The sequence below is a fragment of the Aspergillus neoniger genome, assembly GCF_003184625.1.
Source record: "Aspergillus neoniger CBS 115656 unplaced genomic scaffold BO87scaffold_25, whole genome shotgun sequence".
NCBI classification, from domain to species: Eukaryota; Fungi; Ascomycota; class Eurotiomycetes; order Eurotiales; family Aspergillaceae; genus Aspergillus; species Aspergillus neoniger.
In genome coordinates, this window is record NW_020291153.1 from 178,507 (window position 1) to 199,899 (window position 21,393).

Consider the following 21,393-nt stretch of genomic DNA (forward strand, 5'->3'; position numbering starts at 1 on the left):
CAGTTCATTCTTCATCCAGTCAATGGGCTTGTGGTGATCGTAGGTGTGCAGTATTAAGGTTGTGTAACCACCCAGCAACCGCAGCGCTGCACAGCGCATTGCTACATAGTGTTGCTTATTAGAACTGATAAGACCGCTCATACAACAGTGAACCTTGCACAGTTATGTGTTGCGCTGCATTATGGCAGATTCTACTCCCGACACCGCATCATCATTGTCGATCAACGCTTTCACTTCGCGCATAAAATTACCCATGTTCGACAGTAAAATGGGAAAAGGGGCTTTGCCGTGCCACTATTGCCGTCCATCGTCGGCATTCACATATTCAAGGAACATTAGACTTAAATAAGGTGCGTTTAGGAGAGGAGGATTCTGAAGGAAAAGATCAATAGGGTCTTCTGGAAAGAAATATTCAAAACCTTGTAGAAAGTACCCGAGAAACATGACCGCCAGGGCAGATTCTTATGATTTTAAGGAATGAATTCTGCATCCTACTCTTCTCTATACATAAGCCTCGGAGACAAAGTCAACACAGACAGTTCTTTATGTTCGTCGACTAAATATCCTTCCACTACATGACGAAGACCGGCCTTCATACCGGGCAAAGGGCAGAGTATGAGCAAAGACCAAGACGGCAGAATCTCGGACTTGGTGTCACTAAATCGGTCTTAATTCTGGGACTAGCACGGCCGAGTAGGGTATAGGACGTCTGACTTGGACATGCAATGAGGTAAACAGCATTGCATGAAGGGGAGAGGGGCGGCGCTCAAAGATTTATCCACGGTGGTGCATGCCGCTGCACACTATCTCGGATTACATTGCAGTCGTACTTCTATAGTGTCAATTAGTGGTTGCGTCCTGCATAGTGCTCATGGTCTGACACTGAGTACATTGGTCCCCTTTCAAGACAATTGGACGTCCTCGGTCTGAATGCGCTCGGAGGAATTGCGATGGGAGTGGGTAAAACTGCTTCAGCCCACAGGGAAGCAAAATTACCGCCACCCCACGCCCACGGCCTCAACATTGAGCTTGTCAGGTATTTTCGAGACCGGCTAAAACAGTCTTGGCGTTTCTGAACTGGCTTTTGAGCCCGGGTGATGGAGGGCCTCACCATGCATGATGACATTCCACCGGAACCTTATGTTCGGGACTGGATATGGCGACAATGGGAAAAATGGGATACTACACATGACCTTAACTTTACCAGGGAAAGCTTACTGACTCGAAAGTTCACACCGTAAAAGATAAGCAATAAAATCGGACAGCTTGTATGCTCTGAGAAAAATAAGCAATTCCGCGGCACATCGGCAAAGTGAACTGGTTAGTTGGTGGGCGCGCGATTATTAAATGCCTCGGTGGCGTTGGGTCATTCGACGGTAGGGAGAGTGCCACGCCGACAACAAGCAAGCTAAGCATTTCCAGACTCCATTGGAAAATCTCCGGGACAAGAAGGAGATCAAAATCTGACTTCCCGATCGGACCACTCGACTTGCCTTGCGCTCCAGTTGCCCGGCTTGGCTGGTAGTAATGCTTTTCCCACACTGGTGGGGAAAGTCCCGTGGAGTCACGCGGCCCCCCCAAATTCCAACATCAGCGCGCCATGACATCTTCCCTCCCATGGCCTGACCGCTCAGATGCCTTCCCAGCTCACCTTTCTCTGCTTTTTCTTCATCCTGTCTTCTTTCACTAGGCCCCCTCGGATGCATCGAGGACTAATTGTGACTGGGTAAGTCCTCTGCCACTCTACTAGTTTATGATTTCATCCCGCGTCCGGTGTAATAACCTTAGTATAGCCGCTCCCCAATCAGTCGCCCAAGTTGAGATTTCTTTCAGACCGGGGTGGTGGGCCTGGGGCTCGGACAACATCCGTTGCTCGCACCCCTCGGATAATGGATTCCAATTTCTAAGACACAATACAGCCAGTAACGTGGGCCTGGCCTGTATCGAAGTGCCTGGACGCGGGGCTAAAGCCTGGGGTGCTTATTGCGGAGATAATAGGAACCACGGTTGGCGTGCCCCAGGACAACCTAGAGCTCCAATTGGTGGCCGGGTAGCGACTGGAGCTAGGCTAGCAACCACCCCGGCTGTTGGAGAGTCGCCGCGCTAGCACACCAAGGCCAATCAGCAACTGCTTTGCATAAGATCCAGCCATGTGGCGACTGGTGGGATATCAGACACGTTACAAAGCCGTACACCGTACGGCCCAGGTCAGCCCGAGCATACCACTACCCCGGTGAGAAGCTGTGGTATCTTTCTCTCTCGGCCCTGGTTCCCATGCGGAGTATTTCGTACTAACCAGGGGTTCCGCTATGTGACTCGCACATCGGCATCCGTCTTTCACTTGCATGCGGGTCCACGGCAGGCCTCTGGACGTCATCTCGACCAGCTCGGTCGGCAGCAGTCCGGTCTCCATTGACCGGAGAAGCGGATTGATCATCAGCCCATGTAGAGCTTACAGAAACCCCGCGACTGATTGCTTTCGGGCTAGCTGTTGGCCTGTTTCTTTTTCTATGAGCAAGCCCCCGGACTTGAAAATGGCTATTTCTCTCTCCCTCCATTCTCCTTTCCCCTATTTTACCTTCTGCTGCCTTTCCTGCAAAGCCAAAGTCCTTGTGGTACAGGCAATTCGGCACAATGCAGGGCCAAGCACTTCGTTATGCCCAGATCTTCTTAGTCGCTTGTCCCTCCTTTATCCTTTTCGGTTACAATCAGTCCGGTGTCGGAGGACTCGATGACTTCCCCTCCTGGGTGAGGGTATTTCCGGAGATTGACACAGTCAACACTACTGGGGCCCAAGAGTCTCACAATGCCACCGTTCAAGGAGCCGTGGTTGCGTCGTACACAATAGGAGCCCTCTTCGGGTCCCTGATCTGTACAATGATCGGTGACATGCTTGGACGTCGCCGATCGATCTTTTCTGGCGCACTCATTGCATTGATCGGTCAGATACTGGAATGCACCGCCTACTCTCTAGCTCAATTCGTCGTTGGGAGAGTGATTTTGGGTTTTGGTGTTGGCATGCTCAGTGCGACTGTACCTGTCTGGCAATCCGAGTGCGCGCCTGCCGCCCAGCGAGGACGGAACGTGGTGTTGACAGGCATGTTCATCGCGTTTGGTTTCGCTTTGACGCAATGGGTGAATTTCGGTTTCTACCACATGGAGAATTCGCCTGCCTCATGGAGAGCATCACTTGCCATCCCCGCCTTGTTTTCGTTCATAATAATGGGCAGCATCTTCTTCCTCCCAGAGTCGCCCCGTTGGCTCGTCATGAAGAACAAATCAGACGTGGCACAATTTACTTTAGCGTCTCTGAGAGGACAAGAAGTAGACTCGTTGGAGGTTGTCGCAGAGCTACGGGCTTATGAGCTTTCTCTAGAGGAATCCTCGAACAACTCACTTAAGCTCCGAGACATTTTCACTATGGGAGAAGAGAAGCTCCTGTACAGGTTTATCCTGTGTGTCACTCTCCAATTCTTCCAGCAAATGACTGGTGGAACTCTGATCTCGGTCTACATCCCTCTTATCTTCCAAACAGATCTTGGACTCGGTACCAGTCTGTCGAAGATCCTTGCGGCATGCGCGTTGACCTGGAAATTCCTGTGCTGTTTTGTGGGCTTTGCCATCATTGACCGCATGGGACGACGCACAGCGTTCATGGTCAGTGGCGGTGGCATGGGCATGTGCATGCTGGCATTGGCGGTCTCCAATTCCTTCTCCAATAACCATACCGCATCCATTATCTCCGCCCTGTTCATTTTCATTTACAACTTCTTCCTTCCGATCGGCTTCTTGGGCGCCAACTTCCTTTACCCAGCCGAGATTGCTCCTGCGCGTCTTCGTGTCGCCATGCAAGCGATTTCGATTGCCAATCAATGGCTCTGGTATGGCTCTCACTCATGATTATTCAATTGCCTTCCAACTTATACTAACTCTTCTCTCCTTCAGGATGTTTGTCGTCGCAATGATCACGCCCGTCGCTATTGACAACATCGGCTATCGCTACTATATCGTCTACGCCATCATCGGTGGCATTATCCCTCCCATCATCTACCTGTTCTACCCAGAAACAAAGGGCCGGTCCCTTGAAGAAGTTGACGAGATCTTCCGTGACGCTCCCACCATCTTCTCTGCGGTGTCGATGTCGAAGCACAAGCCCATGGGAGATAGGGCCATGGAGCGTGTCATGGAGGAGAAGGCAACTGTGGAAGAAATAGAGTAAAAGCATAGAAGGATAAACTTGGATGAACTTATGAGCGTTATGTGTCTTAGATAGACATAGATATACACTGCCATGTTACACGTCTGCTATAATTTATACATGGTTCTCGTATTACCACCTCCATGAATGTCAAAGGCACTTCATGACTCTGAAGATTATCAAAAGAATGCCCAGTAAAATGGTACTATGTTAGGAGCCCACAGGCGACAACCTAGTCCCGTGACGTACAGTGACATGTTGATTCCTTGTAATAGTATGCTCAGCTGAAATCATTAACTATGCTAAACTAACTACTTTTGATGGCAGGACTATTTACAAAAAGACAGACATTACTGATTTCAATTCTAGATCCTGTCGGACTAATTCGATACAAAAGACAGTCGATCCCTATGACAGTGCTTCAACAGAATTATTGGCATCAGCGCAAGAACATTTGGTATCGCTTACAAGCGAATCTTCTGCCATTATTTAATTGAACATCGTCGATACGGGTGTTGACACAGCAATCATCTGTTCACTGCATTCAGCGGCACCACAGACACTCTGTGAGCATATTGCCAGGTATTAATAGCGCCTACTTTGTTATCAGCACATTTAGAGTGCTATGTATATCAACTCGATAAGCAGAGGTATTGGTGGTGATGAGCATACTGTTCACATGGAATATGGTGTTCCCGATGACGGTATTGCATTTCTTAGCACCATTTACAAGCTTGACGGATGACTAGGACGTCTTCGAAAGAAGCATTATCTTTGGCTACAGCCGAGCAATGCTTCGAGTGAAGCTAGTGAGAGCAGTTGGAAAGGCTGTTGTGAGTGCTCAATTGGAAATGTTGAAAAAGACTGGTATAATGGACATTAGTAAGACTAATAATGATCTTTCAAGAGATCTGAGAACAGGTCAACTGCAGGCTTTTACAAAGCGCATTGCACGCAAGACTGTCATGACTTACGCAACATAACAGAACTCTTCCGTCTCCTCTACACCGAGTCTGTTGGCACACACCATTAGGCTTCAATATTGTTTGTGCATTAGTTCCATATACTGTCTCCTGCCCTACAGGACCCTGACCCTCCACAAGCTTGAGCTCTCACGAACACACTGCAGATCGTGCGGGGTCCGCAACTTATTGAATGCTCAATTGGTGGAAATGTGTTCATTCCATCTGCAGGGTCTTGCTTACCGTGCATAAGAGTGGGGAAGCAATAACCATGCATAGCAATATCGGGGTATTGTTAGAGTCGCTGCTGCTGGGTCTTGATACTTAAGGTGTGGTATGTATTTGGCCCGCTTCATTATCTTCTAGAACCTTAATTTCATCAGTGAGCTAAATCTTAGGATACGTCTTTGGCCAGGATGAGGCTTCCAGTGCTGCTGAAACTCGTGGTCGCTCTAGCAACCTTATGTCAGGCGCTGTTAGTATCAAACAACTCAAGTGGGGATGTGACATGGGACGAATACAGCTTGATAGTCAATGGGGAGAGGGTGTTCATCAAGTATGTGGATTGTCTGCGGTACTGATTCCACGAGTGGCTGATCACTTTCCATAAGTGCTGCTGAGTTTCATTACCAGAGACTGCCCGTCCCTGAAATGTGGCTGGTGAGTCAGCATTATTCCTTTTATTCGGTCAGGTTCGAAGACTGAGGCTTCGTCAATCCAGGATGTGCTGCAAAAGTTAAAGACAAATGGCTTCAACACAATTAGGTTCGTGATTTGCTTCTCTGCTGGCTGGACATTCAAGTAATCTCCGCCATAGTGTCTACTTCTTCTGGAGTTATCATTCTGCTTCCAGGGACGCATATGATTTTGACACTGGGGCACATAACATACAGCGTCTGTTCGATATGGCCAAGGAGACAGGCCTATGGGTAATTGCGCGACCGGGCCATTATGTCAACGTAAGCAGCTATAATCGCTCACAACCCGAGGTTACATGGAGCAGACTGACTGATAGATCCCAAAAAGGCACAAACTAATGCGGGCGGTTTAGCTCTATGGGGTTCCGATGGCTCCATGGGAAAGCTGCGGACATCAGATGAGGCCTATCATCAAGCATGGCTTCCATATATGAGGAAAGTCGGACAGATCATTGCAGCGAACCAGATCACAAAAGGTGGTGTATGTGTACAGCTGTTCTCTGGTGGCTGGAGTGTGGCATGCTGACCTGTAGCGTACAGCCCGTCATACTCTTCCAGGTAGAAAATGAGCTACGAGAGACCAGCCATAAACCCAACAATACTCTCGTTACATATATGGAACAGTTTGAATCGGTTATTAGGGATGTGGGAATAACGGTTCCTACGACTCACAACGAACAAAGCACGAGATATATATCTTGGTCAAGGAACTACGAAAACGTTAGTGGCGCAGTCGACATTTATAGCTTTGACGACTACCCTGCAGGATTCCTTGTCGGGAACAAATGTGATGGAGCGACTGGCTTTGATGTAGTTCGGACTTACTATCAGTGGTTCATGAATTATGCATGGTCTGGTCCAATATACCTCGCTGAGTTTGAGGGCGGGCGTACTTTGACTTGGGGTGCACCGCAAAACTATGATGATGTGGGTGGTCACTCAGTCGAGCAGCAACAATATCACAGCTATACATCGTCTACTTGAAAGCTAATAGTCACTTAGTGTCGAAGCGAGCACAGTACTACCTTTGTGGACATCTACTACAAGAACAACATTGGCCAGCGCGTGACGCTACAGAGTATATACGAAGGCTATGGGGGGACCAACTGGGGCCACTGTGAGTGGAATGCTTTGTTGCCAACAACATTGCCAACTAATGATTGAACACTCTACAGCTGCTTGCCCGGTGGCGTATACCAGCAATGACTATATGTAAACTCCCCTCATATTGAGTTGCTAAAGCTGTGGCTTACCATACGAACAGGACTCCCCTTCGAGAAACTCGCCAGCAATGGGCCAAACTTTGGCAAAAGAAGTTAATACAACTCTTCTCAGGATCAGCACCTCATTTGCTCAAGACTAATATGCATGGGAATGGGTCGGGCTTCAGTGTTAGGATTTCATCCGGACCATTATATGCAACATACTAATAAGCTAGCAGCTCTCAACACCCGATGCTTATAGCTGGGTCCTGAAGAACCCAGATACCCAGGCAACATTCACCGTGCTGCAGCAGAATGAAACTCCATCAACCGCTACCATCACCTTTTCAGCCTACTTGAACACCAGCCTTGGCAATGTGACTGTTCCAGGTATCCAGCTTGAAGAGCGCCAGAGCAAGATTCTAGTTACAGACTATAAGTTTGGTAACCAAACTCTGCTGTATTCGTCAACAGATGTACTCACAAATGCTGTCTTGCCCGGCCACGACGTTCTAACTCTTTATCTGTGGGAAGGACAAACCGGCGAGTTTGCTTTAACAACGTCTAATAATTCGACGTTTGAGGTATACGGCGCGTCTACCGTGTCGTCCACACTTCATCCTGGTTATCAGAAAATTAAGTACACACAGTCTTCTGGTTCTACTGTCCTTCGTTTTTCAGATGGAATCATTGTCCTATTGCTTGATCAACCTACAGCATGGCATTTCTGGGCTCCGTCAACATCAAAGTACCCTTCTCCTAGGCCAGACCAGAAGCTTTTCATTCTCGGCCCGTACCTAGTCAGGTCTACATCAGTCGATAACGAAGTGCTTCAGGTGTCCGGAGACAACAACGGAACTATGACGTTGGAAAGTTTCATCGGCGATGTGCCAATCAAGGCAGTCGAATGGAACGGCCAGATACTCACAGCCACCAAGACGCCCTATGGCTCCTACACAGCCCAAATACCGGGTACAGAAAACCGATCAGTAACACTTCCACCTTTGAACCACTGGCACTCAGCAGAATCCCTCCCTGAAATCCAGCCAGATTTTGACGACTCCAGATGGACGGTCGCAAACAAGAGTAGTACCCTCAGCCCACAAGCTCCTCTTACCCTGCCAGTTCTTTTTAGCTCCGACTATGGTTACTACGCCGGCGCCAAAATATACCGTGGCTACTTTGATGGCATTAACTACACTGCAGTTAACATTACTGCCGCTGGAGGTCTTGCGTTTGGGTGGAACGCATGGCTGAACGGGCATCTCATTGGGGGCCACCCTGGCGATCCCGATCTATCAGCCACAAATTCGACTCTAACGCTTCCAGCGTCCCATCACAGTCTTAGTTGACTACCATGGCCACGATGAAACTGATATCCCTAACCGCGCTGAAAATCCCAGAGGCATTCTCGGCGCGTATCTCCTTCCAGGAGGTACACGAACAGCAACCGGGTTCAAACTATGGAAGATTCAAGGTAATGCTGGCGGTTCGAAGAATATCGACCCAGTCCGTGGACCCATGAATGAGGGTGGCCTCTATGCTGAACGACTAGGCTGGTTCCTCCCTGGCTTTCCAGCTTCAGATGACACGGAGTTTAGTAGTACTTCCAGTCCGCTGGACGGAATCAAACAATCTGGTGTCCGCTTCTACGTCACAACATTCAATCTTGATATCGACAGTGATCTAGACGCACCCATTGGTGTTTCTCTCTCAGCGCCAAATGGCACCATAGCACGTGTAATGATCTGGGTCAATGGGGTAAGTCTTAGGTCCATTTCACAACATGGTATGAACCGTTGATATGCTAACATTAATTTGCCCTGTAAAAGTATCAATACGGAAAATACGTCCCTCACATTGGTCCGCAGACGAAGTTTCCTATCCCTCCGGGAATCATCAACGACCGGGGTCAGAATACATTAGCCTTGAGTGTGTGGGCGCAAACAGATGCCGGTGCGAAGCTCGACACTGTGGAGCTGTTTACTTACGGGTTGTATCAAGCGGACTTTCAGTTCGATCGGGACTGGAGTTATTTGCAGCCAAGGTGGGAGGATAGAAGCATGTGGTCTTAGATCATTTAGAGAGAGATTTGGGCATTATGTTTGGATATTAATTCGCTATAGATACAGCTTCATACCCATACCTTACTATGGGCTGTGTAGTTCAGGCAGTAAACCTTCCATACTTAATATGGGTTATCTCTCTCCACCTACTTCATTGTCATCGCTCCTTCCATCCATTAACAGTCTCCCCGCAAAGAAACATTCCCAACAAAAGACGAACATCCTCAATACAATCCTTTCAATCTATTTATCCTGGTTGCATCCCTCCTCTGGCACGACATTTCCCGCAAATCGAGCAAAAATCGTCATAATAAACCGGAACTCTAGAAGATCCCAGCTCGGCAGCGGCAGTCTCTCTGGATCGGGAGTTGTCAAACTGATCCAAACCCCAGATTTCAAATCCTTGAGTTCCTCCGATTCCAATCCAACCAATTTGACTGTGGTCCCCTTTCTGATGCGAGGGGGCTTGCTGAATACACGGATTTTGTTGCTCCAGCAATGATCCTGCAAAGGCAACCAGAAAATTTGCACATAAAGTTCCCTGCGACATCTCCTACCTCTTGGATGAGGTCGGAGTACAAAGTCCCCCCATTCCCAATACTTTCGCAGTACCGGACTCAAAGAGATATAATTCTGGATAGTCTCTACCGCCTCAGTATGTGGATGATTGGGAAACAATGGCAGCTTCCATTTCTGTACTGTCTCAAAATCCCACCATCCGAGAAGACTCAACTAAAATTTATGACTGAACTTTTGAAGCAGGTGGTCTAGACAGATATCGCAAAGCATAGAAGTTGACTGAGATGTAATAACACATTTGTCGGCATCTCTTTCTTGGACTTTAGCCATGATAGTGGAGCAGAAATCATCGTCGCTGTCTGATTCTATGGTGGTGTTCTTTTCATCGACTGAGCCATCATAGTTATTTGCCATGGATAGCTCTTTAGTATTGGCCCACTCTTCCAGAAGGTCCATTTCACTAAAGGATTCGCGATCCTTGTGGCCGTCAGCCGCGCACCATTTTATATATTCCTCAAAAAATTCCATCTCGCAGACCAGTAGAATAGCCCAGGTACAGCGTGGTACCTTCTCCTTCTCGTCATTGCCAGACTCCTGGAAGGCTTCTTTAAGAAGGGCAAGACGTTTACTCGTCCGGAAAGTGAGACTGCTTTTGTTGTTCTGAAACAAATCCATAGGGAAGCTGTTTGTTTAGATTGATAAAGAAATAAATCTGGTATGGCTTGTTGGGTCAAGAACCATGTCAGCTTTTAGCCAATTTTTGTAATTTTGAGGGAGCTCCAATTCACCCACCTAGCAACGCACTGGGACAGGATATTATCAAAACCTCTTCGCGGTGTAGATGGAGGAGAGAGAATAACAGGCGAGGTTGGAGGTTAAATGATGCTGTTAAGTAATGGCCTGACCTGTGAGCAGCAGCTACCGACTACGGACATATACAGAAGTCAGAAGAGTTTACACGGAGTCAAAGCATGATATTCACTGTTTTATGAACATTCATCATAGTCGGGCCTCTCAACACCTCTAAATCTTACAAGGGCAGTGACATTCACTCCCTCCCATGTCCACCCCACTATATATGTGGGATTGTATGAATTTGGGAGTCAGCGGGTATCTCCGGGTACTAATGATGGGCTTATGGTCTTGATTAATGATTTGCCTAGGTCACTGATTACAGGCGTATAACCACTAATATCTTCTTCATCTGTGGGAATAGCCACACATCTAGCATGTTTTGACATCGTCATATAGTGTACGTTCATAAATTGTCTAAATTTCCCTTTTTATAATTTCTTTCTCTCCCAATAGCTCTCATTGCGAGTCAGTGCACGGCATTAACTCAAACATATGTTTGGAAGATAATACCATATATTACTCAACCCAATCGGATATAGTTACCAAAACAAGATGAGGAACGCAATCTGGCATGTAATCCAACCAAGAAATAGGTTCACAGTCAGTCTCCCAAGTACCGACTTTGCTTGTACGTTCCCTTGACAATTAAAGAGTTGGCATCAACAGTGTGGCAGCGCAGTGAGCACAACAAGTCCCGAAAGCGGCGTTACATGCCACTATCGAGGCTGGTGCTGTAGCACCGAGTGTGGCACCCCAGGTATAGCCTGCCGCTGAATAGCAGGCCATCACAACAGCTGCGCAACCGGCCTGACAGATTCCGTAGCCCAGTGGGCCGGCATAGGCATAGTTTGCAAGGATGAGGATGGTAGTAATAGCCAGATATAGGTTCTTCATGGTTTGGATATAGTACGAATATTGATTTAGGATGGTGAATGTCTGCGAAGACAAAACTGCAAGCCCAAGCAGTATATTTATCTTCTGGAAAAGGGCGCCAGAACTACTACTACTAAGTAAAGATGATGTAAGTAATTACTCAAATCGTGTGGTTCTACCAAATTATATTTACGAAAGCCACATCGTTCTTCGGGCGGCGCTTCGGCAGTAGACCCAGGTAGCGCTGTCTCTGTAGCCGCCCCCCCCTCCAGTCAACTCTGAATTCCGCGCGTATAGAAGAGTGTTTATGAGAGTTTAGCTGATACAATTTAGAGTAGCATGTTGTTCCTAGCAGTATCAAAGTAAAATAAGACAGAAAGACCCTAAATGAAGACAATAGTACATAAACAAATTATATTTGATAGGGGTGGAGAAATACGAGCTCGCAAAGTCTATCTCGAATATCTACACTCTATATCTCGGCAGAAAACCAGTCCCTGACCGCTCCACATACCGCTCAAAGCGGCAGAACCTAGTCGACCTCGTTGAAAAAATCCCGGATTTAAGCGGATTTAAGACTTTACAGTCCGCGAACAAGTGCTTGGAAAACTGTAAACTTTTTGACCGCTTTGGGCGAGGTGGCAGAAAATGTCGCTGCTACTAAGTCCCTAACTACTGCACTCTGCTTTTGGCAGGCTTTATCCAGAACTTACATCGATGTGCTAAGATCGATAAATAATATATTTCGAATTAGATGCTCCTAGCTATTTGTCATTAGCCTTTTATAGTGTTTGAACGCGATAGCCTACTTCATGAAGGTGAAGTTTGCTATGTGGATGATATTTTAGAATTTATATATCGTTCTAAATACATACTGGGCAATGTGTGAGAATATTCTAACAATAAATCACTCGTAATCGAAAAACAGTTGATACCACTGGAAACTCTAGTACTCAAACCCATTTCCCTTGCGTAGCTCTAGAAAGTAAGGATTCAACCTCCCTATGACTTTAATCCAGAAACAAGACCGAGGATGTATCGCTTCAATGACACCGCAGGACAACGCCCACCGTGAAGACCGCCGTATCCCAGATCGCTTACTGACTGAGCGGATGCATCTTGAGGGAATGGCCTTTCAGTCCGCGTGGTACCCTTTTCGATATCTTCGAGGAAAGCTTTCTTCTCATCCAATTCCGGCAGATGGACTGCAGCAGTGCGTGATGGTACAGTAGGTATTTGTGGATGGTCGCTCTGGGGTTTTCGAATACTCTGCTGAAACTCGAAGAAATCTTCAGGATCATAGATTTGCTGCAGCTGCCGGAGTCTTTCGTAGTTGGTATCGTAATTTGCATCCCACCAGCTAGTCAATGTATTGTCGATGATGAAGTTCACATACGCCGCTTTCCCTCCAATGGCATATTCCGTTAGCTCGTCCCGGAGTCTTTGGACTTCTCGAATCATTTCCTTCTCCTTATCTTCATTATCCCAGCTTGCTTTCATGGAAAGCGCGTACTCCCCAGTGCGCCAGGGAAAGGCTGTTTCGTCTGACTTCTTCTGGCTTGTTTGTTCCCCATATGATCCCATAGAACGTGACACCTCCCATTTTCGCTTTCCAGCACATGTCCTTTCATTGTTATCATCCAATCGGTGATGAGATTGACAACATGTTCTGTCATTCTACCCTTTTCAATGATAACAGAGGAGTGGTGTTGATGGACTTGGGAATGGTTGGCAAACGCCTCACCTCCAACTTCCCAGTCATAGAAGTTCATCTCCTTGAGTATATTCACATCAGGTTTGCCGCACAGAACCTTAGCCAACTCGCTGTTACAATCTTTCTTTCCACCGTTGTACATGATTGTTATCTCTGCCCAGAGCCTTTTCTCCTTCGTTTTGCGGTCTCCCCTGTATCGCCAAAGCGCGTCGCCGCATAGCGCTGCGGGAAGGGGGTTTTGATCCCAGTTTTTCATGGTTTCAATAAGCTTCTTCCTTGACTTTGTGTCTTCGACTGACCATCCTAGTGTACCACAAGTCACCATTCCTTTGGGATGATTGAGAGTATGGACCTTCAGGAAGAATGCGGTTGCGACGCCGAAATTACCGCCCCCTCCGCCACGGAGTGCCCAGAAGAGATCTGGATGATTTTCTGCGCTCACGATACACAGTTCTCCATTCGCTTTGACGATCTCTATCGCTTCGATGTTGTCGATACCCAGCCCGTACGAGCGAGAGAAGGGGCTTATACCACCTCCAAGTAAGAAACCGCTCACGCCGACTGTTGGACACTGGCCACCCACCACGATAAGACGAGGATCTTTATCATGCAGCTCCCTATATACATCACTCCACAGAGCTCCACCAGACACGTAGATTATGTCATGATTAGGGTGGATAACCACTTTGTTCAACATCCGCATATCGAGGACGATACCATTGTCGTTCAAACAGTGCGCAGCGTTCGAGTGTCCACCACTTCGGATGGTCAACTTCAACCTTTCTTGGACGCAGAATCGAACTGTTGCCACGACATCCCATGCCGTTACTGCATGTACAACAGCAGCAGGTCTCTTCAGACGGTAGCAGAGATTTCTGACCGAGACTGAGTATTTGTAGCCCTGCGACCTGGGAAACAGCACCGAACCTCGGTGTAGCCTTGACAAAAGGGGTACGATTTTTCTCCGAGCTTCATCTGCTTCTTTTTGGGCAGCGTCGACTTCAAGCAGTGCAATATCCACTTGATGCTGGATTTCGGGGTCTTTCCATCGAGGAGGGGTTCCGATATCCCCCATATTGATTGCTCTTCTATGCGTGTCTCGGGCTGCAGGTCTCGAACGGAGAAGTGGCGGTCAAAAGCTTTCGAGATTGACTTGAAAGCAACGTCCTGAGACGTGTAAACTTTAATGACTTTGATGTTTCTCTCTAAAGAATGAGTAGGAAAGATGGGATGCCATTTCCGAAGAACAGATGAAGACTAACGAGTATACCTTCTTTATATATCTTTTAGATGGTGCCGTGGACAGTGAGGAAGATAGAGTGACCATGTTTGACCCCTCATGGAGATATGGCACATACAAACTCTCATAGAACAAACGTGGGAAGCTAAATGACGAAATCACTGGCTCATGCGGTCCCATTTGGGTTAACCTCTTTTCAACCACTCCTCCTCTAACACTTTGCATGGTGTGCTGTTGGGAGACATGGCTATGTGTAAAGCGTTCATGTTTTCTATCTGCGTGTTTTCCGTACGCGGCCTCCGCTCGCCCGCTTCCTAGGACGTTCTATCGGGTCTGTATCGGTAAGTGGCCTGTAAGACTCCCTAGTTATCTTCGTCATAGTTTGCCATACCCAGTCAGAGTTTTCAATCACTTGTACTGAATATGGTAAGTTAACTCCAGCGTTGCGTGCAGGATGGTGTCAAGAGCTATGTTCGGGATCTTGATTCTTCGTTATACTGCCATTGAAGCAAAGGGGGCGTATGATGTAAATGCTGAAAAACCTACCATGGCGCTAGATGAGGTAGTTCAGGGCGGCCTTTGAGGTGTCTCGTACAAGACTCGACTCTGGCCTATCAGTCGCAATATTAGCACATCCAGCTAGCGATGAGATGGTCATTAACTTCCCCGCTTGGCCGTAGAGGGGTGCATATGGCCCGATCAAGCAGTAGCGCTGCCATACCGTCGACGATGAAATGCTTCATCATAACCCGTTTTGGTATCTTGCAGGAGACTTTGCAACTGGTAGCCCGGCATTGAAGAGAATTACAGGGCAAATCTCATACTTGCTTTGAGCTATTCAAGAGCCACTGAGGCAGCGTTATCTCTATCCGATCAACTGTGACGAAGATCGAGAAGGACTGAAGCTTCACGCTAGCTGCTCCATCGCCACGAACCGCTGCGATCACGACCCTATTGGTTCGGGAGAGTACTTCCTCTACCAATGCTCTCTCGATAGCTGCTTGCAGATCTCTAGTGCCTTGATATATCTGGGCTAGCTTTACGTCATAGCGTTCTATAACATGCCATTCGAGTACACAAGAGGATAATGTGAGTGGTGAATTGCTCACCAGTATTTGCCGCGTTCACAAGGCAGGACAACTTGCCCCTCAGTGTAGTCATTGCCGACTCTGTGATAAATGGTACCCCAGGAGGATTATTCGGAAAGCACATGATTTCCATGCAGTTGGCATCGCGCAGATACGTTCCTCATTTTTTCAGCCCACCATCGCACTGTGGCTGTCAGTGCTTCACGGACTGGTATATGCAATCTAGAAGCCTTCCCCTTGTATATCGCCGCACAAGAATCGCTTTCTGAGTGCAATACCTCGCGGCCTGGGCACTGTAAGCGGGGATCTTGTATTGTGGGCTTTCGCATACGCCAGGCTTGCATGATTCATTCGGTCAAAAAGTTAATCTAAAGGCCACACTGCCGACTCCACGTGTTTGTGTGCATAGTTTTGCTTAGCTGCAAATTCTGCAGGCAGCGCCGCGCAGAACATTCCTAAACAGGAAGGGTCTGCAGGATCAAGAACTCTTTTTCGGTCAATCTAGTTCCCCAGCTTGGACTGAGCAAGATTCACGTGGTGGCCGACGAGGTCGGTCTTCTCTCAGACAATACCGAGTTTATTTGGCCAAGTGACTTTGAAGCTACGATGGCGTTTTCCATAGCGATGTTCTCGGATTCGCTGCTGGCGAAGGCAAGGTTATAGGGTCTTGAGTTTGGTCCGTTGCATGGGTCCGCGAGAGACTCTATACTGATCGCTATTGACGAAGAAAGGAAAAAAAGGAAAGGTCTTTGTTGAAATATTAATCTGGAAAGCAACCAGGAAGCTACCTACCCCTGTGAAAAAGGAGCCTAGTGAATTTAAAAGATTAGTTGCAATAATGATATCGGTCTTCGGAAAATGATGATTTAGTTGCCTACGCCATAGTAGGGCGCAGCTTTATTTTCTCTATTATCATCATTCTTACTGGGGTTATGATTATGATCAACTCTAATCCTTTCCCTACTGGCAAAGGCGTCAATATCAGTCATCCTTATATATTCCAGCGGAGGGCAAACTGGGTGACTTGAGCCACAATGCTTCTAATAATGCTTAAGGTAATGAACGCTTCTCCTCGTGGTGTGAGGGGATGGACATACCTCTTGTTCTACTTGAAACATTAATCGATAACTTGTACCCCTTTTCTATACTGACGTTAGAATAGTCTGGGAAGACTAAAGTCAATGATGCTCTATATCCCTTAAGCAGATGGGGAATGACAGCCGCGAAGCTGCCAAAACTCGGCCCTTTGCGCTTTGTAACTTGACTCTAGACAAATCAGGAATCACTCTTACCCAACTTCAAATAACCGCCCTGCATCGCCAGCCAACAAAAGCATCCCTGTCCGGTGAGTTGGCTTTGATCGGTCTGATATTGATCCGACTCGCAGCCTCGTGTTACCCCGCTCCGAAGTATCCGTCCATAGCTGCATCTTTCAAATTCCAGATGGTTGCCATCCCGCGCTGTGTCAAAATACAAGATCGCCTTAATATCGATAAGATGAGGTTATACTGTGCGCTTTTTGTGCTGCTGGCTGTTAGCGTATATAGTGCCGACGTTGAAGGTAAGTGCTCCCAACATCTTTTCACATCTTTGTCACTAATATGAGGACGTACTGCACAAGCGCTCTCAACCGCCGCTCCCAATCATGACGGACATGATCAATTCCTAACTCCTCAAAACAACTTTAATGGCTGGGTAAATCCTGAAGATCTCAAGCCCATGCCACAATGCATAGCGCAGCAAGACCAGTCCACCTGGCTCGATACTATGACGAAATGTACTGCCAAACGGTGCACTTCCCATTTCGGCTTCAGTTGCACCCATCACCAATGGTTGACTCATCTCGCCTGTCTCAGCGTTGCATTCTCCCCAGATATAATTGCAAGGTATCTCCCCTACTGTGGCAGATCGATACTCGCCAAAGCGCAATTGTATTCATGGATTCGTGACATCACGGGTAGAGAGTGGCTTGTCGAGGTCGGCGACACAAATGAGCTCCAGAACCTTTCCCCTGCCTCACTAGCCGAGGGGTACTCAACTGTGGATGTTCTCAAGGCGGCGCCAGGATGTCTTACTGGCTCAGTCTGTTCATTTTCAAGGGAGCCTTTCCAGCAGGTAATGGCTTCCTGTGGCTTTACAAGCGCAAGTCATCACACAGGAAATGCTGCTCGGCCCTGGGAATATAACGAGCCCGTGCGATCCATGATCGCTCTTGATTCAGAGACAGTTGGCTATGACCTTGTCCAGCAGCACATAAAGGATGGCTACTACTTTGACAAGGGTTGCTTCTGCAGCGCCTTCGCTGTAGATTTCAAAGAAGAGCCTTGTTCGGATTCAGAACGATTGGACTGGACGAAACAGCGCCTGTGGCTCAATGCAACCTGTGGAACAAAGTCCTTACCCGATAACTGGGTGGATGCACTTATGACCACACAATTCGCGTTTATTGCGCTCGAGGATTGGAGCTGGCCCAAGTGTGTCATGGATATGCCGAAGAAGGTTACTGATCTTACAGATCAATGTGCAGCCGATGCGTGTAAGCTCGATTCTAGCGGATACTGCCAAGTCACACGTGCAGTTGACAGGAAATGCTTTTGCCAACATATCAGCTATGGTTCCTGTGAGGGTTCGTGCCAGATATTTGAAACCCGAATAGAGTATATCAGATGGCTTCACGATCTTTGTGGTGGTATTCAGGACTGGCACGGTCTACCAAATAACTGGCGTCAGCTATCTGCGCCCACCTTGATCGAGATGATTCCATGGCAATGGGCTCTCAAGCCCTCCAAGGCACCAGATATTACCCCTATTACTCAGCCTGGAGACATCGAAGCAACCGAAGCATGTCCCTCGAATCAGTGGAAATTTGGAAGCTTTGCTATTATAAACATAGCTACTTTCATCGCATTGCTTCTTTGTCAGAGGAAACGCATGCTTCAAAGCAAAAACATCATTTCAGTAGAACACTCGCAGTCGATTTATTGGGCTTTCAAGGGCATTCTCCTTGCCACTGTCCAGATCTTTGCCAACTTGTTCAGTTCTGTGCTGGTCCAAAAAGTTCCGGGCTATGAAAAAGTTCCCATATTTCAACTGATGCTTCTCTGGTGTTCAATGCCTCGCCTTTCATGGCTGATGATGTCCTTACTCGGTCTACAACAATTTGGGCCAAAGAGCCTGTCCGCGGCTGCGTCTCTGTTATTTGCAGAAATACTCCTTCAGTTCCTATCTGCATATTACTTACTCATGACAGTCTATTATGGCTATGAACACAACTTCTACCTCGGCACTATAGAGATATGGGTACCTACGAAAATTATGTACGCCGGAGCACTTATGTGGCTATTAACCGTTATCATGGCATTTGCTGTATCAATTCGGGAGATGCGCAAGTTGGAAAAGTCTCGTGGATCCGTTTTCACGTCTCTAGATATTTCCGAAGAAGGAATGCCGCCAATAATAGAATATCACAACATACGAACGGGAAGGATGTTTCATCCCGCGACCGGAAGGCTAAGGGCCCCGGAAGAAGCACCATTATTAAGGGATCAAAGCGATCGCACAAGTTATGACACTCTCCTCGTCAAGGTTCGCCCGATCGCGCTACCCCACAGGCCACGTCTTGCGGAATTTTATGCGGCTACTACCATTTTCTTGCTTCTTCTTTGGATTGCACAATTGCTCTTCTGGGGCGGATTCATCAGTCTGAGTTCTGAAGAGTTCGTATTTCCCGCATGCACAATGTCAAATGTTGTCCATATCGACTAACAAGCTGTGTTTAGGTTCTGCCCCCCAATACTTGGTGTCCTCACAGCTGTGTGGTTGACTTCCTCGCTGGTGGGCACTATTATTGCTTTTCGTTAGCTATTCTTATTTGGATGAAATCTATGTGCCTTTCTCTCTTTCGCTCCAAGCAGCCTCTATACATGAAACTGCTAAAAATGAATTTTCAGCTACCTTACATTGCGTGATGAGGAGACCCTCCGGTTCAAGTGAAGGGCTTGTCAAGTCTAAGAGAACGGCTGTTGACCGTTGCTTCTGTGTTAACGAGCTACCAGATATCGAACCATTGACTTCGTTCCTCCCACTCGTTTCGATTTATGATTTTGTCCACGTACACCCTCTGTAGATTTCATCAGTACAGGCCTCCTATATTGGTAAGCACGTCTCACCTTCATAAGCCTGCGAGAACATGCATCTCCAATAAGCTTCCAATGAGAGCCTTCCTGTCTTATTACAAAGCATCCAGGGCTTCCAGAAAGAATGCAGAGATAGTCACCAGCCTGAGTGTTTGGCACGCCCATTAGAATCAATCCATTGGCTGTTGCAAAAAATCGGCGGTTTAATGAGCGGCCCATGTTATTCAGGTATCTTGGAGAAAATTGCTCCCTGCCACTTGCTGACGCTGATTTGCACCAATTAACAAACTCCTGGTACTCTGAGGCCAGGGTCTCGTCAACGTCAAGGTCGAGACAAAGGCCGTTTATGCCACAGATGAATGCGCAGACCATTTGGAAGCTGACACAGCACACCTACGTAGAAGGTCAAGTTGATCTTCCAGCAGCCTTGCGCAAGCATCATGGTACGCCCCGTCCCGTGGCGAGGATATGGACATGCAGTGCTTGACTAGTATGCATGAGTTCATGCATGTCGCAGATCCCACTTATTTTCTTCTATCTGTTCATTGGCTATATGTCGAGGCCACTCGCCTGTACTCTCTCGGGTGGTGAAGTGTACTGTAAATTCGTTTGTTATCGTTCACTAGCCATATTCTTTCGACCCAACAGGTCTTGGATTTTCGTTCAAATGGCGTATTAACACATCCTACTTGCCAGATATTATCCTGTGTAAAATGATCAAATGGTAACATATGCCGAAGTTTGGTGTTTCTGCTAGTCTAGCGAGAGATGATATTTGCTACCTTGGGGAACTTCCGTGTTCGATTGTCTGGATACTCCAGAATCACGATCTTCATTCAAAAATATCTTTGTATTTCTTCTCCCTCCTTTCTTTCCTCTTCCTCTTCCTTCTCTCTCTTATATTATGTCCTTCTGATTTCTGCAAATCCGAAGGTTTCTCATCCACATTCGGGGTTATCCGCATTGCACTTAAATGAGCAAACTTATTGATTGGCTTTATACGCCAAATGATACTAGGTAGTAGCCGTGCAATAAATATATGTAGAGCGTAGTGTCCTGCGTATAAATAGTCCAATCTTCCGTGGCAGACTCGAACATGTATCTCACAACCATTCTATATAGCTCTCTTCATCCACACGAGAGACTGGTCTTTCAATCTCAGTCGTCCACCATGTTCTCTTTGATACTACCACAGATCTACTGAGGAGAACACCAGCTTGGGTGCGCAAGCCATCAATGTTGTTTGGCGTACACGTGGAAGTGTTCATGATCCTGTTGGAATGAATGTTTTTCGAGCTCTCTGGTGAACACGGACAATTACTATGCATATAAAGCTTACGAGGCGCTTGTTCGCAAAGTAGGGCACAGCAGTGGCCGGATTGTACATGGTCCTGGGTAGCTCATTGTTGGCGATGCACGGATACTGCAGTGTTCACATACTAACTTACTATATATACGAAGTGCAAGAAACACCGCTACTTCTTGCAGAGAATCTTGGAAGATCTTTGGTAGAGGTTACAATTACGACTATGTTGTGAGATATTTCACAGCAAATGCTGTTGTAGGGAATCAGGAGTTTGGGGTTGCCGAACAGGGCCTATCCGAGCTATTTGGCTCTACAAGGCTACTTACTATAAATATTACTATATATATATGTTTCCAAACCGGAAACGCCAAAAGGAACAACATTAACGACTACCAGCTGAAAAAGGGCTTGCATTCCCTCAAAACCGCATGAAGCACACAGCGTGTGCTCCGGCCACACTTCAGGCTGCAGCCCACTCCTGTTGCACTCATTATAACCACAAATACTCTCATTACTATCCAGTATCACCAGCACAA

The 21,393-nt window shown here is 47.2% G+C and overlaps 6 protein-coding genes across 6 annotated transcripts; 3 read left to right on the forward strand and 3 right to left on the reverse strand.

Moving 5' to 3' along the window:
* The first annotated feature begins 2,536 nt into the window (after positions 1 to 2,536).
* On the forward strand, positions 2,537 to 4,242 carry BO87DRAFT_112118 (sugar transporter). The gene is made up of 2 exons (XM_025617882.1): positions 2,537 to 3,881; positions 3,946 to 4,242. The coding sequence occupies exons 1-2, from the start codon at positions 2,635 to 2,637 to the stop codon at positions 4,217 to 4,219; spliced, it is 1,521 nt and encodes a 506-aa protein (XP_025477606.1). The 5' UTR covers positions 2,537 to 2,634; the 3' UTR covers positions 4,220 to 4,242.
* A 1,334-nt stretch (positions 4,243 to 5,576) lies between these two features.
* Positions 5,577 to 9,135, forward strand: BO87DRAFT_460792 (glycoside hydrolase family 35 protein; the record flags this gene model as incomplete). The annotated part of the gene is made up of 12 exons (XM_025629039.1): positions 5,577 to 5,716; positions 5,772 to 5,820; positions 5,882 to 5,925; positions 5,978 to 6,119; positions 6,187 to 6,339; positions 6,399 to 6,785; positions 6,861 to 6,975; positions 7,034 to 7,070; positions 7,123 to 7,249; positions 7,300 to 8,390; positions 8,464 to 8,821; positions 8,893 to 9,135. The coding sequence occupies 12 exons, from the start codon at positions 5,577 to 5,579 to the stop codon at positions 9,133 to 9,135; spliced, it is 2,886 nt and encodes a 961-aa protein (XP_025477607.1).
* Positions 9,136 to 11,154: 2,019 nt separating this feature from the next.
* BO87DRAFT_268285 (uncharacterized protein) lies at positions 11,155 to 11,337 on the reverse strand (the record flags this gene model as incomplete). The annotated part of the gene is made up of 1 exon (XM_025618899.1): positions 11,155 to 11,337. A coding segment is annotated over one exon (183 nt), but the record flags the coding sequence as incomplete, so codon positions are not given.
* Positions 11,338 to 12,375: 1,038 nt separating this feature from the next.
* Positions 12,376 to 14,377, reverse strand: BO87DRAFT_440774 (FAD linked oxidase; the record flags this gene model as incomplete). Its single annotated transcript, XM_025627973.1, has 2 exons — positions 12,963 to 14,377; positions 12,376 to 12,927 (listed from the first exon to the last, which is right to left on the reverse strand). The coding sequence occupies exons 1-2, from the start codon at positions 14,160 to 14,162 to the stop codon at positions 12,376 to 12,378; spliced, it is 1,752 nt and encodes a 583-aa protein (XP_025477609.1). The 5' UTR covers positions 14,163 to 14,377.
* Positions 14,378 to 16,912: 2,535 nt separating this feature from the next.
* On the forward strand, positions 16,913 to 19,180 carry BO87DRAFT_313250 (uncharacterized protein; the record flags this gene model as incomplete). Its single annotated transcript, XM_025619612.1, has 2 exons — positions 16,913 to 16,976; positions 17,022 to 19,180. The coding sequence occupies 2 exons, from the start codon at positions 16,913 to 16,915 to the stop codon at positions 19,178 to 19,180; spliced, it is 2,223 nt and encodes a 740-aa protein (XP_025477610.1).
* Positions 19,181 to 19,318: 138 nt separating this feature from the next.
* BO87DRAFT_112156 (uncharacterized protein) lies at positions 19,319 to 20,008 on the reverse strand. Its single transcript, XM_025617883.1, has one exon. It carries the CDS (start codon positions 19,921 to 19,923, stop codon positions 19,456 to 19,458), a length of 468 nt encoding a protein of 155 aa, XP_025477611.1. The 5' UTR covers positions 19,924 to 20,008; the 3' UTR covers positions 19,319 to 19,455.
* Between the last annotated feature and the right edge of the window lie 1,385 nt (positions 20,009 to 21,393).